Source organism: Oncorhynchus mykiss, chromosome 13, assembly GCF_057628025.1.
Source record: "Oncorhynchus mykiss isolate SJ-2025 chromosome 13, ASM5762802v1, whole genome shotgun sequence".
NCBI classification, from domain to species: Eukaryota; Metazoa; Chordata; class Actinopteri; order Salmoniformes; family Salmonidae; genus Oncorhynchus; species Oncorhynchus mykiss.
This window is the reverse complement of record NC_143034.1, coordinates 15,457,349-15,475,467: the sequence shown is the minus strand read 5'-3', so window position 1 is coordinate 15,475,467 and position 18,119 is coordinate 15,457,349. Positions and strand designations below refer to the sequence as shown.

Genomic DNA, 18,119 nt, shown 5'->3' with positions numbered 1-18,119 from the left:
ACCCCAAACAGAACAGGTACACAACACAAAATACCACTATACTCCCATCAATCGCTCTCTCTATCGCCCCGTCGCTCTCTCGCTCCTCTTTCCATCTCTCCCCACTCTCTCGCTCTTCCTTTTCTTTCTCTCTTCCATCTCTCTCTCTCTCTCTCTCTCACTCTCTCTCTGGTTCTTTGGGAATAATTGCTACAGCTAAGGGTGTTTGGAGCTCTACTCCTCTTACTTCAGATGCTCACAAGTCCATCCAGCCTGATCCTGATTGGCCAAAGGGATACTTCCACAAAGGGAGTGTACTAATACAGGGTTGAAGGTCACAATCTGAGCTTTCTACTGTAAATGTGGACATTGCTCTGTGTGTGTGTGTCTGTCTGTCAGAAATCTGACTCTTTTTCCTCCCCTCTTCTCTCTCCTGCGGTATGTTGAGGCAGACAGGGCCATGCAACACAGTGGAGGCTCCTCAGAGGAGGAAGGAGAGCAGAAGGTCTACAGTGGACAGCATTCTGTAGGTTAGCACCATGGTGTAGCTGGAGGACAGTTAGATTCCGTCCTACTCTGGGTATATTGATTTCAATACAAAATCTAGGAGGCTCATGGTTCTCAACCTCTTCCATAGACTTACACAGTAATTATGACAACTTCTGGACGACATCCTCCAACCTATCAGAGATCTTGCTGCCTGAAGTGACATGTTGTCCACCCAATCAAAGGATCAGAGAATGAATCTAGTACTGAAAGCATAAGCTACAGCTAGATAGCACAGCAGTGCATACAATGTGGTGAGTAGTTGACTCAGAGAGAGAGAAAAACAATAGTTGAACAGTTTTGAACAAACACAGTACTTTCAAAATGAAGGAGAAGCAGGAGAGATATAAATCTTTTTTTTCACTTTCACTTACTTAGCTAGCAAATGCAGCTATCTAGTTTAGCCCAGTCAAACACCCTGCTGAAACAGAGGGATGCTATATTAGCTAGATGGCTATGATGATCCAACACAACACTGGAACTCTTCCACATCAAGGGAAGCTTTTGGTTTTACTAATTTATTGCCTCACCTGTCTAAGTGCTAAACTGCTTACTGACTGTTCACAGTAACTTTACCTCATGATTTTAGCTGATTTACTAATGCTTTAGTTCTATTAGCTATGCTGACTATGACGTTACTTTAGCTAATATGGTGACAACGATATAGGGTGTGTGTAGTGGTTTGGCTTGGAAAGTTTTTTTTCGCATGGTCACATACAGCTGATGCGTTGTACATTGCTATTATAACAACCTCCACTCTTCTGGGAAGGCTTTCCACTAGATGTTGGAACATTGCTGTGGGGACTTGTTTACATTCAGCCACAAGAGCATTAATGAGCTTAGGCACTGTTTTTGGGCGATTAGGCCTGGCTTGCAATCGGCGTTCCAATTCATGGGGTTGAGGTCTGGGCTCTCTGCAGGCCATTCAAGATCTTCCACACTGATCTCGACAAACCATTTCTATATGGACCTTGCTTTGGACACATGGGCGTTGTCATTTTGAAACAGGAAAATGTCTTCCCCAAACTGTTGCCATAAAGTTGGAAGCACAGAATCGTATAAAATGTCATTGTATGCTGTATCTCTTCACTGGAATGAAGGGATCTAGCCCGAACCATGAAAAAGAGCCCCGCCAAACCCAGATTCATCCATCTGAATGCCAGATGGTGAAGCGTGATTCATCACTCCAGAGAACGCGTTTCCACTGCTCCAGATTCATCCATCTGACTGCCAGATGGTGAAGCGTGATTCATCACTCCAGAGAACGCGTTTCCACTGCTCCAGATTCATCCATCTGACTGCCAGATGGTGAAGCGTGATTCATCACTCCAGAGAACGCGTTTCCACTGCTCCAGATTCATCCGTCTGACTGCCAGATGGTGAAGCGTGATTCATCACTCCAGAGAACGCGTTTCCACTGCTCCAGATTCATCCATCTGACTGCCAGATGGTGAAGCGTGATTCATCACTCCAGAGAACGCGTTTCCACTGCTCCAGATTCCAACGCCAGCCGACGCTTGGCGTTGCACATGGTGATCTGAAGCTTGTGTGCGGCTGCTTGGCCATTGAATCACATTTCATGAAGCTCCCAACAAACAGTTATTGTTCTGACGTTGCTTCCAACAGCAGTTCGAAATTCGGTAGTGAGTGTTGCAGCCGAGGACACACTATTTTATTTTTTTTACACGCTTGGCACTTTGCTGCTGAGCCGTTGTTGCTCCTAGATGTTACCACTTCATAATAATAGCATTTACAGTTGACCAGGGCAGCTCTAGCAGGACAGAATTTTGACAACCTGACTTGTTGTAAAGGTGGCATCCTAGGAAAGTCACTGAGCTCTTCAGTGAGACCATTCTACTGCCAATGTTTGTTTATGGAGATTGCTCGATTTTATACATCTGTGTGTTATGGCCTTATCCACTAATTTGAAGTCACATACTTTTGAATATATAGTATCCTGAGCTTTGTTACATCTCCTAGATAGAGGACAGTCACTTCAACACCTTAGTTCTTATTAGACATTTCATCACTGTCTTTGCCATTTATGGAAGTGTTACTCAATGTGTTTATATGGGCTATAACAGTAAAGGACTAATTCAATATTTTATCAAATCATTTTTAAGAATTGTATTTTTTTTAACCTAAAGTGGTACTATAATTCAAAATCAAATATCTAAATAATCCATGGTATGACCACCTTAAAACAATTCCATGTGTCAGCTAGTGGAACCTCTACAAATGGCTGAGGTTCAGAAACCCAGTGTCAGAGGGAGCAAGGTCCAGCACCTAAACACACAAATCAAATCAAATTGTATTTGTCACATGCACCGAATACAACAGGTGTAGACCTTACTGTAACATGGTTAATGACAAGCCCTTAACTAACAATGCAGTTGTTTTTATGTCAGAAAATAATAATAAATACAAAAATATGGAAAAGCTACAAAAAACGATCACACAATAAAATAACAATAAAGAAGCAGCAATTACATGAAAGATTATTCATTGTAATTTAAAAAAACACACGCATCATGCAGACACAATGGGACACAATAATCCCAGACAGAAAGACAGACTTAGTTATACACATGTCAGGGTCCACTTTGGGTCCGTTGTTCTGAAGATCAGTGAGCTGAAGACATCTCTTTCACACAAGAACACACTGGAAATTCAGAGCAGCTTTCCTTGGCCTTGGCATAATGACAGCTCACTGTTGTCTGTTGTTTCTAGCTAGCTAATGTTGATAGCTAAATGTCAGCTAACTAACTAGCTCACTAGCTAACTATGGGGTCTTGATGAAATTCAGCGGCAGCATATCATGTTGTTCACAATCCAGTACATTCAGAGTAGCTGTGTGATGCACAAACATGCTTGTTTATCACTGAATAACAGCAGCTTCATGTAGCTAACAAGCTAGTTGAGATCACAAGTTCACTCAATTCAAACGCCAGTTCAATATAACTCCCAATAACATAGTGTTTTTACGTGCGTGCCTGGTTTATTCTATATATATATATATTTACATTTTCAAATGTTATTTGACCTTCTATTTTATATATTTTCATCGGACTAGTAGGGACATATGAAGCCTGGAGGCTGTAGTAATGTTGAGATGTCAGTAGGGAGAGCTCTAGTCTAGAACACTGGTACCAAAGATATTCCCCTTTCATCTGTTCTGGAACCTTCCATACCAGCAGATGAAGAGTGATGGGAATGGGTCACATTTTGTCTCTTGTAAAACATGTAGGCCCACTCCTCAAATAAAGAAATGTAACTACAGTATTCTGACTTTAGACCATTTTCTATTTAGATACAGTAACATTCCTTATGTGACATGTTGTTGCTGCATGTTAATGACCTGACTAGACTACTTTAAAATGTATCAACCACAGAATTCACACCGGCTATGCCTGCTTCTACTAACACTTACAGTAGACTACTTCTTGTTTCCACACAGTGACAGTAAGTTGACTAACTGTTCAAGACCTCTCCCCTTCACTTCACTCTGTAAGTACACTTGACAATATCTTGAAATATAGTTTTAGTTTTGATGTTTTTAGCCAAACATCACATTACTTCCTGTATCTTTGTACTTGTTGATTTATTTTGAACTGTGTTTTGGTTGTTACATCAGGGCCTGTATTCATAAAGTGTCTCAGATGGTCCATATAATTATGATCTAAAAGGCTAAACTGATCCCAGATCAGCTCTCCTACTCTGATACACTTTGTGAATACAGACCCTGGACTGTGGTTTCATGTGTTTTGTTTAGATCAGTTTATTCATTTACATGTTTAAAACATGATCAGTAGAGTATAACAGTAATACCCAGATCTCCATTCAATAGGGTCATGTTCACTGTCATAGTATAACAGGGTCAAGTATAACTGTATATGTGTGTGTGTGTGTGTGTGTGTGTGTGTGTGTGTGTGTGTGTGTGTGTGTGTGTGTGTGTGTGTGTGTGTGTGTGTGTGTGTGTGTGTGTGTGTGTGTGTGTGTGTGTGTGTTAAAATGCATTTTGACATATTAATCTGATTGGTGGATTTACAGTCACAATCAATATGATTGGCACCCTTGACAAATACTGAGCTATATTGTATGCTACAAAAGATGGGAAGTCCATTGTACATGTTGTTTCACATGAAGACTTTATGCTATTTTAAGAGCTCTGAGAGCAACAGAGTGACAGTAAGAGTGAGAGTGATGAGTAGATATACTTATTTTCCACCATAATTTGCAAATAAATTCATTAAAAATCCTACAATGTGATTTTCTGGATTTTGTTTCTCATTTTGTCTGTCATAGTTGAAGTGTACCTATGATGACAATTACAGGCCTCTCTTATCTTTTTAAGTGGGAGAACTTGCACAATTGGTGGCTGACTAAATACTTTTTTGCCCCACTGTCATTTGTAGCTACATTAGACTATATATGGATATCAGGCTACATTAGACTATATATGGATAACATGCTACATTAGACTATATATGGATAACAGGCTACAATAGACTATATATGGATAACAGGCTACATTAGACTACATATGGATAACAGGCTACATTAGACTATATATGATAACAGGCTACATTAGACTATATATGATAACAGGCTACATTAGACTATATATGGATAACAGGCTACAATAGACTATATATGGATAACAGGCTACATTAGACTACATATGGATAACAGGCTACATTAGACTATATATGATAACAGGCTACATTAGACTATATATGATAACAGGCTACATTAGACTATACAGTATATAGACAGAAGCAGTCAATACAGCAGGCTATGATGTCAACAATATATAATAATATGATTGTGGTATGTTGTCATACAGTGTTTGTGTGATGAAATGTGACTTTGTCCAGTAGCCAGTGTTGTGTTTCACCATTCTATCTGATGTATTGTCAGTTTGGAATGTTGATATTAGCCCAACATTATTGAGGACATTATTATTAGGATGGTGCAGTAATGTTGAGATGCCAGTAGGAGGAGCTCTAGTCTAGAACACTGGAACCTTCAGTACCACTTTGATACAGCTGATGAGGAGAGTAAATTGAATGTGTTTGTAGAATAGAATGAATGACATCATGGAACTGACCAAATGTAAATGGAACTTTGACCTGTTCCATGTAGAACTCAGAGGGACAAGACAACACATTCTAAGATATTATAAACATTCCATATAGAACAGTCAACATATTGTTAACATGGTTCTGTATTTATATAAAAGTGGAAATGGGGGACATTTTGTCCATTATAGAAATGTAGGACCCTCTCTAATACAGTAACCTCCCTTCTTTGACATGCTGTTCTGATTGTCATGCATGTTAATGTCTTAAAAGAGGAAGGAAAGGACTGTTCTGCATCAGCTACTTGTGTTCTGACTACTTTAAATATGTTTCAACCACAGAACTGACACTTACTAGCAGTTCCCACTCAATACCAGTCAGTTGACTCACTGTACAAGACCTCTCCCCTTCAGTCTGTAAGTACTCTTGAGATCTTGAAATATGTTTTTTTGTTTTTAGCCGTAAGTCATGTACTCAAGGGTCTCAGACATGGAGTGTTGATCTAGGATCAGGTCCTGCTGGTCCATATAATTATGATCTAAATGGGAAACTAGATCCTAGATCCTACTCTGAGACACTTTGTGAATACGAACACTATCATATAATGATGATATAAAAGGTATGTGTGACATGTTGTTTATCCTCACAGCTTGGGGATAGGAGTTATCATTCAAGCTGGTGGTAACTGCCGTGCTTCTACACCTGCATTGCTTGCTGTTTGGGGTTTTAGGCTGGGGTTCTGTACAGCACTTTGAGATATCAGCTGATGTACGAAGGGCTATGTAAATAAATTTGATTTGATTTGCTCAAATTGGCAGAGGTTTCCACCTTGCCAGGTCCGGGATTTGAACCAGTAATGTTTCAGTTACTGGCCCAACGTTCATAACCGCTATGCTACCTGCCGATACCGCTGACACACCATATTACCAAACTATTATGATGAATGTGATTTACACACCATCCTCTCAAGGCTGTGATGATGATGTGTTGTTATTCTGCATCCCAAATGACACCATATTCCCTATAGAGTGCATTACTTTTGACTAGAGCCCTACCTGCTGCCCCCCTGAGGGTATGTATGTAGTTATTCACCAGCTATAGAGTGAGTTGTTGTTTATGTTTCTAAGACTGCAGGGTGGGAGATGCAACAATGGCCTTGAGAACAGCAGGAAGTGTGTTGGTGGTCTTTCTCTGGTCTGTAGCAGGTATGGTCTCATTCATATCTTTTAGTTGCTCTGTTTATCAATCTACAGACATTTCTAAAAGGATATGAATCATAATGTTATTCTGGTGTGTTCTGTTAGGAGTTTCCACTTCACTTTAAATAGTAATCTTTCACATATCACTGAATGATGCTTATCTGTGGTTTCCATTCACACTCAAATCAGGAACTATGGCAACAAAATGTGAACAAACCCTACAGTCAGTGTGAGCCAATAGACCTCGTTCTCATTCTTATACCATTGTGTTGTGTGACTTGTGTTTCAGTGGTACTGGGTCAGTATGGCTGGAGTGTGACTTACACCACTCAGAGTATCTGTGTCTTGAAGGGGTCAACAGTGGAGCTGTTCTGCTCTTACACATATCCCAGAGGTAAAGTCACAACAACCTTCTGGTTCAATAAAATGGAGGCTGGTATAGAACCTGAAGATCTAGGTCAGGACCCAGAGTATGCAGGTCGTCTGGAGTATCATGGGGATAAGAAGAAAGACTGTACCCTGAGAATATCAGACCTGAGAGAGAGTGACTCAGCTACGTACAAGTTCAGATTCATAACAGATCAGACCAGAGGGAAATATTATGGAGATCCTGGAGTCACTCTGTCTGTTACAGGTACAGTAACATTCTATATACTGGTGATCCTGGAGTCACTCTGTCTGTAACAGGTACAGTAACATTCTATATACTGGTGACCCTGGAGTCACTCTGTCTGTTACAGGTACAGTAACATTCTATATACTGGTGACCCTGGAGTCACTCTGTCTGTAACAGGTACAGTAACATGCTTTATACTGCTAGTCTGTTGAATTCATATCTACTGTCCATTTAGGTCTAGAAATTGGATTTGTATATATGAAACAGATTTGAGAATTAAATGAGTTTGAGAATGTCTTGCATCATGTGATTAAACAAGATAATAAGTGATTCAGGGTTTAATGCTGTGATCTACTCCAGCTCTGCAGGTGAAGATAACTTTTAAAACTTGGCCAAATTGGGTGACACTGACCTGTATCACCACCTGTACTCTGACTGACAACCCCACCTACATCTGGTACAAGAACGGACACAAAGTAAAGGAGGACACCTCCAGCCTGTACTCAGACTCCTTTAGTGATGCAGACAGTTACTCCTGTGCTGTAAAAGGCCATGAGGATCTCCTCTCTCCTGCAGTGTGTGAGTATGGATTTAACTCAGTTTTTAGTATAACTTTTCAAGTAGAACTTTCTGTCTGCTAAACAGTCCTCACAGTTATCTAACCAAACTGCAACACAATACCAGATGGCATGACTATTCTGGATTACTGCAGCTCATGATTCTACTGTGTAAATGTATAAGTAATGCCCTCTTGTCATTATGTTTCAGGTGTTCAGGGTCAGAGCTGCAACAGAGTGACTTACACCAAGAGGAGAATCTGTGTATTGAAGGGGTCAACAGTGGACATATCCTGTACTTATGTTAGTTATTTTTCCACCACATCATCATTCTGGTTTAGAAGTGATAGGTTGATCCATAAGGACATAACCAGAGACCCCGAGTATTTAGGACGAGCCATGGAGAGAGGTCCCATCACCCTGAGAATCTCAGATCTGAGAGAGGAGGACTCAGCTGAGTATCACTTCACTTATAAACAAAGGAACTTTGAATGGGGTCATAGTTTCCCTGGAACCAGTCTGACTGTGACAGGTAATACTGCACTTACAGAACATTATGATATACTGGTAAAACTACACTTACAGAACATTATAGAATACTGGTAATACTACACTTACAGAACATGATGATATACTGGTAATACTACACTTACAGAACATTATAGAATACTGGTAATACTACACTTACAGAACATGATGATATACTGGTAATACTACACTTACAGAACATTATGATATACTGGTAATACTGCACTTACAGAACATTATGATATACTGGTAATACTACACTTACAGAACATGATGATATACTGGTAATACTACACTTACAGAACATTATAGAATACTGGTAATATTACACTTACATTATGATATACTGGTTATACTACACTTACAGAACATTATGAAATACTGGTAATACTACACTTACAGAACATTATGATATACTGGTAATACTGCACTTACAGAACATTATAGAATACTGGTAATACTACACTTACAGAACATGATGATATACTGGTAATACTACACTTACAGAACATTATGATATACTGGTAATACTGCACTTACAGAACATTATGATATACTGGTAATACTACACTTACAGAACATGATGATATACTGGTAATACTACACTTACAGAACATTATAGAATACTGGTAATACTACACTTACATTATGATATTCTGGTAATACTACACTTACAGATCATTGTGATATACTGGTAATACTACACGTGCAGAACATTATGATATACTGGTAATACTATACTTACAGAACATGATGATATACTGGTAATACTACACTTACATAACATTATGATATACTGGTAATACTACACTTACATAACATTATGATATACTGGTAATACTACACTTACAGAACATTATGATATATACTGGTAATACTACACTTACAGAACATTATGATATACTGGTAATACTACACTTACATAACATTATGATATTCTGGTAATACTACACTTACAGAACATGATGATATACTGGTAATACTACACTTACAGAACATGATGATATACTGGTAATACTACACTTACATAACATTATGATATTCTGGTAATACTACACTTACAGAACATGATGATATACTGGTAATACTACACTTACAGAACATTGTGATATACTGGTAATACTACACTTACATTATGATATTCTGGTAATACTACACTTACAGATCATTATGATATACTGGTAATACTACACTTACATTATGATATACTGGTTATACTACACTTACAGAACATTATGATATACTGGTAATACTACACTTACAGAACATGATGATATACTGGTAATACTACACTTACAGAACATTATGATATACTGGTAATACTACACTTACAGAACATGATGATATACTGGTAATACTACACTTACAGAACATTATGATATACTGGTAATACTACACTTACAGAACATTATGATATACTGGTAATACTATACTTACAGAACATGATGATATACTGGTAATACTACACTTACATTATGATATACTGGTAATACTACACTTACAGAACATTATGATATACTGGTAATACTACACTTACAGATTTTTTATTTATTTATTTTATTTTACCTTTATTTAACCAGGTAGGCAAGTTGAGAACAAGTTCTCATTTACAATTGCGACCTGGCCAAGATAAAGCAAAGCAGTTCGACAGATACAACAACACAGAGTTACACATGGAGTAAAACAAACATACAGTCAATAATAAAGTATAAACAAGTCTATATACAATGTGAGCAAATGAGGTGAGAAGGGAGGTAAAGGCAAAAAAAGGCCTTGGTGGCAAGGTAAATACAATATAGAAAGTAAAACACTGGAATGGTAGTTATAGATCATTATGATATACTGGTAATACTACACTTACATTATGATATACTGGTTATACTACACTTACAGAACATTATGATATACTGGTAATACTACACTTACAGAACATGATGATATACTGGTAATACTACACTTACAGAACATTATGATATACTGGTAATACTACACTTACAGAACATGATGATATACTGGTAATACTACACTTACAGAACATTATGATATACTGGTAATACTACACTTACAGAACATTATGATATACTGGTAATACTACACTTACAGAACATGATGATATACTGGTAATACTACACTTACAGAACATTATGATATACTGGTAATACTACACTTACAGAACATTATGATATACTGGTAATACTATACTTACAGAACATGATGATATACTGGTAATACTACACTTACATAACATTATGATATACTGGTAATACTACACTTACATAACATTATGATATACTGGTAATACTACACTTACAGAACATTATGTTATACTGGAAATACTACACTTACAGAACATTATGATATACTGGAAATACTACACTTACATAACATTATGATATACTGGTAATACTACACTTACATTATGATATTCTGGTAATACTACACTTACAGATCAGTATGATATACTGGTAATACTACACTTACAGAACATTATGAAATACTGGTAATACTACACTTACAGAACATGATGATATACTGGTAATACTACACTTACATTATGATATACTGGTTATACTACACTTACAGAACATTATGATATACTGGTAATACTACACTTACAGAACATGATGATATACTGGTAATACTACACTTACAGAACATTATGATATACTGGTAATACTACACTTACATTATGATATACTGGTTATACTACACTTACAGAACATTATGATATACTGGTAATACTACACTTACAGAACATTATGATATACTGTAACTACTTTATCTCTAGTAGTAGTAGGTGGAAATGATGATGTTCTTTTATGTTTTATTCTCTCTTCATTCAGACCTGCAGGTGAAGGTGACTCCTGCTGCAGAGGGACAGAAGACACTGACCTGTATCACCACCTGTACTCTGACTGACAACCCCACCTACATCTGGTACAAGAACGGACAACGTCTAGATGAGCCCACTTCCCAACAACCCTCTAGTAATATGCTGGTGGTCTGGGATTCTACTGTGAACATTTACTCCTGTGCTGTTGAAGGTCACGAGGCTCTCCACTCTCCTGTAGTTTGTGAGTCTGAATTAAACTAGGATTCAACAGGAAGTATCAGTCATTTAAGGTCAATGAGAAGGGTAATACTTTACCAAATGATATTCATCATTACATACTCTGTACTCAGACTGTCACAGGTAACACTGCATAGCACATTATACAGTTTTGAAGAGTCAGGAAATGAATCATTAAATCTAAATTATGTAATCTGTTTTTACTCCCCTTTCATTTAGGTTTTCAGGTGAAGGTGACTCCTAAACAGTATGCAATGTATAAGACACTGACCTGTAGCACCACCTGTATTCTGACTGGTAACCCCACATACACCTGGTACAAGAACGGACAACATCTAGATGAGAGCACCTCCCCCCAGTACAAAGACCCAGTCTCCAGTAACTATGTAGACAGTTACTCCTGTGCTGTAAAAGGTCATGAGGATCTCCTCTCTCCTGCAGTGTGTGAGTGTGAATTTAATACATTATACTGTGTGTTGGTTTCACTATGAGATCTTGAGAACTTCTAGAATTTCTAGAAAGAACTGAGAATATAATCCAGTTGACCTCTTGTTATGTCACTGTGTTTCAGGTGTTCAGAGTCAGAGCTGCAACAGAGTGACTTACACCAAGAGGAGAATCTGTGTCTTGAAGGGGTCAACAGTGGACATATCCTGTACTTATGTTGGTTATTATTCCACCACATCATCATTCTGGTTTAGAAGTGACAGGTTGACACCAGAGGACCTAACCACAGATCCAGGGTATGCAGGTCGTGTGAAGTACACTGACAAAGAGACATGGAGAAATGAAGGTCCCTCCATCCTGAGAATCACAGATCTGAGAGAGGAGGACTCAGCTGAGTATCGCTTCACTTTTAAAACAGACTACTTTGACTGGGGTCATAGTTTCCCAGGAACAACTCTGTCTGTCACAGGTAATACTACCCTGTATGATACAACTGTAAATCATATTGAATTACAGGAGAAAATATATTAACCATCCTGTTAACACAGAGGTGTATGTGGTTTTATACATATTGTTTCAGGTCTGCAGGTGAAGGTGACTCCTGCTGCAGAGGGACAGAAGACACTGACCTGTATCACCACCTGTACTCTGACTGACAACCCCACCTACATCTGGTACAGGAACAGACAACCTATAAAAGAGGACTCCTCCCCCATGTACTCCATCAGCAGTGAGGATGCAGACAGCTACTTCTGTGCTGTAAAAGGCCATCTCAGCTCTCCTGCAGTGTGTGAGTACAGTACAATAGTACAGTATTCTACTTAGCAAGTATCATGTAAATTCAGGTAAACAAGACTTTATCAATAATTTTAGAACAAAAATTTTAAAAAAATACTAATTGCTAATATTGCTTTGATAAAATGTTTGGTCTTTTAAATCAGATAAACCAAAGAACACCTCAGTGTCAGTCAGTCCCTCTGGTGAAATAGTGGAGGGCAGTTCAGTGACTCTGACCTGCAGCAGTGATGCCAACCCACCTGTACAGAGTTACACCTGGTGGTACAAGAAGAATGGAGGTGACTATCAGAGTATGACAGGACCACAGCATGTCTTCAATCAAATCCAGTCATCTGACACTGGAGAGTACTACTGTGTGTCCCAGAATGAGATGGGGACAGACAGGTCTAGGACCATCAACATGGATGTGAAGTGTGAGTAAAGTACAGCTCAGTGTTTGAATGAGAAGGTAGCAAAACAATTATAGCTAAATGCATTAGTCCAAAAGCATAACATCTCCAAATGAGTATTTGTTAAAGTTTTGTGTAAGTTAGAGTTTTAGATAGTTCTCTAACTAAACAGATCATTTATTTTTGACATGACATTTAATTTGTAAATATACTACTGTGGTAAATATACTAGTCATATCCCTCTGACAAATTCTCCTTTACATCAGATAAACCAAAGAGCACCTCAGTGTCAGTCAGTCCCTCTGGTGAAATAGTGGAGGGCAGTTCAGTGACTCTGACCTGCAGCAGTGATGCCAACCCACCTGTGGACAAATACACCTGGTACAAGAAGAACGTAACCTCACCAAAAGCATCAGGACAGAGTTACAGCATCACTAACATCATCTCTGAGGATAGTGGAGAATACTACTGTGAGGCTGAGAATAAATATGGACGTCTCAACTCTTCTTCTGTGTCTGTGGACGTTCAGTGTAAGTTCACCTAACCTCATCTTTAATCAGAGGATCACATTTAAATTCATATTTCAATCACAAGTAAAACACTATTTAAAACACTGTTGTTACATATTGTCCACCAGACGGCCCAAAGAACACCTCAGTGTCAGTCAGTCCCTCTGGTGAAATAGTGGAGGGCAGTTCAGTGACTCTGACCTGCAGCAGTGATGCCAACCCACCTGTGGACAAATACACCTGGTACTTTCAAAATGAGACTTTTCTAAATGGATGTGGACAGATGTACAACATCAGTAACTTCAAGTCTAAGGACAGTGGACATTACCACTGTGAGGCCTGGAATAGAAGAGGATCTAGGAACTCTACAACTCTGATGATCATTTTACCAGGTGAAGTTTCATCTTATATATTTCAACACAAAATGATGTTTCAAACTAATATTAATAATTGTACTTTGGCTTATCATACTTTGTTTTATAATTATATATACGTTGAGATTAGATCAGTTAACAAATATTGTATTATTGTCCTGGACTATGTTTATGTTCAGTTTATTATATGCCAGGGCTCATATCATCCATATTTTATTATAGGGAAACAAACAGTTCTGACTGCAGCTGTAGGAATCATAGTTGTTGTTCTGGTTCTCATCCTCTGTCTCTCTGGCTTCATGTGGTTCAGGTGAGTGATTATTTTAAAGATTATTTCACTCTAACACCTTTTTATTAACTTCATTTGTTCATTGATTCATTCATTCATTCATTCAATAATTAATTAATCCATTAATGTGTAAACCAGGAAGAAGGCCTCCATATCCACCTCTGACACAAGAGACATATCAGAGAATGTACAGGTGAGTCTGTTGGAATCAGAGAATGTACAGGTGAGTCTGTTGGAAACAGAGAATGTACAGGTGAGTCTGTTGGAAACAGAGAATGTACAGGTGAGTCTGTTGGAAACAGAGAATGTACAGGTGAGTCTGTTGGAAACAGAGAATGTACAGGTGAGTCTGTTGGAAACAGAGAATGTACAGGTGAGTCTGTTGGAATCAGATTATGTGTATTGCTTGGTGGAACATTTCTACTCATTATGTTGTCTGTCCTCTTCCCATCAGAGAGACTCTAGTCCAGTGTATGAAAACGTCTCAAGCATGTCCACAGCCCCTACTGCAGCACAGACAGCATCCACCGTCGACCAGGACGATGTCCACTACGCCAGCGTCCACTTCTCTGGCTCCAAAAACCAGGAAGTGCCTCTGTACTCCACCGTCCAGCTGTGTAAACCCCAGAAACAGGAAGAGGATGTCCAGTACGATGCTGTGAAATTCAACTGCCCCAGTAATGCCAACCGGTGATTATAGTCTGCCATTAAAATAACATAGAGACATTTCTAGAGCATTGTGAATACACCACATTAAAGGAGAAGTTGGCTTTTTTACAACCAAATTTATATTTTTTTTATCTAAATGCCATGTTCCAGAAGGGTCCAGACACCTTTTTTTTGCAATTTCACTTGTTTTAGGGAAACCACCAATTCACTTCCTCATCCTCGTTGTGCAGTACAGGGGCTCTGAAAAAAACATGAACAAATTCTCCAAAAACCCCCTAAGACGTCCTTTTAGAAACAGAAATATCTCAGTATAGTGATGCAGGTCTTTAGACGTAACAGTTGTACACATGACATTGTGTCATTCTGAACTTTATCCACAACGTTATATTCCGTTTTGTGTGACTCCTGCTGTTTCTCCGTCCAACTGTTCTATTCTCAGAGTATCAGGCTGCTAGAACGGACGAGAAGCATCGTACAAGTCTCAACAACATGGAACATGACGTTACGGAGTTCAGAATGACACCATTTCATGTGTACAACATCTAAAGACATGCATAACTACAGACTTCTTAGAGCTTCTTAGTTTCTAAAATGATGTTTTGGGGTGTTTTTGGAGCCCACTGACTGAACAACGAAGTGAATTGATGGTTGGGGATAGTTTCTCAAAAACGAGTGAAATCGCAAAAAGAATCTGCCCCTTCTATATCATACTATTTACATATAATTTTTTTAGATTTGGTTGTAAACAAGCTATATTCTTGATTACAGCTCATTCATATGTTGCTACTTATTGGAACGAGAAGACCATGATGTCATCAATAAGCAAAAGAGTTGACCCTCAGTGGCCACTAGTGATGTCATTTCATTACAAACCTAACAATGGAAATCTCAAGACAATTCCCATGTCTATAATGAGAGAGTGGTGGTTTTGAGGAACTATTCTGTGTTCCAAATGGAACCCTATTCCTTATTTAGTGCACTACATTTCACCAGAACCTTAGAGGCCTTGGTCAAAGTAATGCACTATAAAGAGTATAAGAATGGCTTTTTGGGGGATGCAGATTCTGTTTCATTTCTGTTTCTCTCTCCTCAGACCCACAGCAGCACAAGCAGCTGAGGAGGACTCCTCTGTTCTCTACAGTACAGTCAACAAACCTGAACCAAGAAGACCCAAACACAACAAACCCTGAACCAGGAAGACCTGAACACAACAAACCCAGAACCAAGAAGACCTGAACACAACAAACCTGAACCAAGAAGACCTGAACATTACAAACCCAGAACCGAGAAGACCTGAACACAACAAACCCAGAACCAAGAAGACCTGAACACAACAAACCTGAACCAAGAAGACCTGAACATTACAAACCCAGAACCGAGAAGACCTGAACACAACAAACCCAGAACCAAGAAGACCTGAACACAACAAACCTGAACCAAGAAGACCTGAACACAACATACCCAGAACCAAGACCTGAACACAACAAACCTGAACCAAGAAGACCTGAACATTACAAACCCAGAACCGAGAAGACCTGAACACAACAAACCCAGAACCGAGAAGACCCGAACACAACAAACCCAGAACCAAGAAGACCCGAACACAACAAACCCAGAACCAAGAAGACCTGAACACAACAAACCCAGAACCAAGAAGACCTGAACACAACAAACCCAGAACCAAGAAGACCTGAACATTACAAACCCAGAACCGAGAAGACCTGAACACAACAAACCCAGAACCGAGAAGACCCGAACACAACAAACCCAGAACCAAGAAGACCTGAACACAACAAACCCAGAACCAAGAAGACCTGAACACAACAAACCCAGAACCAAGAAGACCTGAACACAACATACCCAGAACCAAGACCTGAACACGACAAACCCAGAACCAAGACCTGAACACAACATACCCAGAACCAAGAAGACCTGAACACAACAAACCCAGAACCAAGAAGACCTGAACACAATATACCCAGAACCTAGACCTGAACACAACAAACCCAGAACCAAGAAAACCTGAACACAAGTTTGACAGAAACCATGTATAGCTGGACCTGTATAGTCCAACTAAGTGTTATAATAATGTATCATAAGATTTGCCATTTAGAAAATGCTTTTATCCAAAGAGACGTATAATTATGTGTGAATACATTCTACATGCCGGTGGCCCCACTGGGAATGGAAACCATGCACCATGCTCTACCACCTGAGACACAGGACTACTGTATTCACACTTAGTTGGAGTGCTGATCTATGGTCAGTCTTATAAACAATGCTGTACTTGTCCTCTTGCTCAGTTGTGCACCAGGGCCTCCCACTCCTCTTTCTATTCTGGTTAGAGCCAGTTTGCGCTGTTCTGTGAAGGGAGTAGTACGTTGTACGAGATCTTCAGTTTCTTGGCAATTTCTCGCATGGTATAGCCTTAATTTCTCAGAACAAGAATAGAATGATGAGTTTCAGAAGAAAGTTATTTGTTTCTTGCCATTTTGAGCCTGTAATCGAACCCACAAATGCTTATACTCCAGATACTCAACGAGTCTAAGGCCAGTTTTATTGCTTCTTTAATCAGTTTTCAGCTGTGCTAATATAATTGCAAAAGGGTTTTCTAATGCTCAATTAGCCTTTTAAAATTATAAACTTGGATTAGCTAACACAGTGTGCCATTGGAACACAGAAGTGATGGTTGCTGATAATGGGCCTCTGTACACCTCTGTAGATATTCCATTAAAAATCAGCCGTTTCCAGCTACAATAGTCATTTACAACATTAACCATGTCTACACTGTATTACGGATCGATTTGATGTTATTTTAATGGACAAAAAATGTGTTTTTCTTTAAAAAACAAAGACATTTCTAAGTGACCCCAAACTTTTGACCAGTAGTGTGTGTGTGTATATATATATAAATTATTCTTATTTACATTTTTCATAAAAAAATATATACACTTATAATCAAATTTATGAGATTATATATGAACATTCAATATTTTTATTCTAATTTGTTTCTATTCCATTATATTATACAGTACTGTGCTGTTCTATTACAGTATACAGTCCTGTAC

General features: G+C 38.7%; 1 protein-coding gene and 1 long non-coding RNA gene across 2 annotated transcripts; both read left to right on the top strand.

The window, feature by feature from the left end:
- The first annotated feature begins 5,951 nt into the window (after nt 1-5,951).
- On the top strand, nt 5,952-6,411 carry LOC149978721 (uncharacterized). The gene is made up of 2 exons (XR_016485721.1): nt 5,952-6,022; nt 6,256-6,411. It is a non-coding gene; the product is annotated as an uncharacterized LOC149978721 (long non-coding RNA).
- Nucleotides 6,412-6,685: 274 nt separating this feature from the next.
- On the top strand, nt 6,686-16,483 carry LOC110494998 (uncharacterized). Its single transcript, XM_090195504.1, has 15 exons — nt 6,686-6,811; nt 7,095-7,439; nt 7,782-8,000; nt 8,190-8,510; nt 11,350-11,580; nt 11,796-12,020; nt 12,148-12,492; nt 12,604-12,813; nt 12,965-13,234; nt 13,477-13,740; nt 13,848-14,111; nt 14,316-14,403; nt 14,521-14,575; nt 14,837-15,072; nt 16,145-16,483. The coding sequence occupies exons 1-15, from the start codon at nt 6,757-6,759 to the stop codon at nt 16,239-16,241; spliced, it is 3,225 nt and encodes a 1,074-aa protein (XP_090051630.1). The 5' UTR covers nt 6,686-6,756; the 3' UTR covers nt 16,242-16,483.
- The last annotated feature ends 1,636 nt before the right edge of the window (nt 16,484-18,119 follow it).

Coding starts and splice junctions, on each gene's coding strand:
- LOC110494998 (XM_090195504.1), top strand. CDS start 6,757: ATGGCCTTGAGAACAGCAGGAAGTGTGTTGGTGGTCTTTCTCTGGTCT. Junction 12,021..12,147: donor TCTCCTCTCTCCTGCAGTGT/GTGAGTGTGAAT, acceptor ACTGTGTTTCAG/GTGTTCAGAGTCAGAGCTGC. Junction 14,576..14,836: donor ACATATCAGAGAATGTACAG/GTGAGTCTGTTG, acceptor TCTTCCCATCAG/AGAGACTCTAGTCCAGTGTA.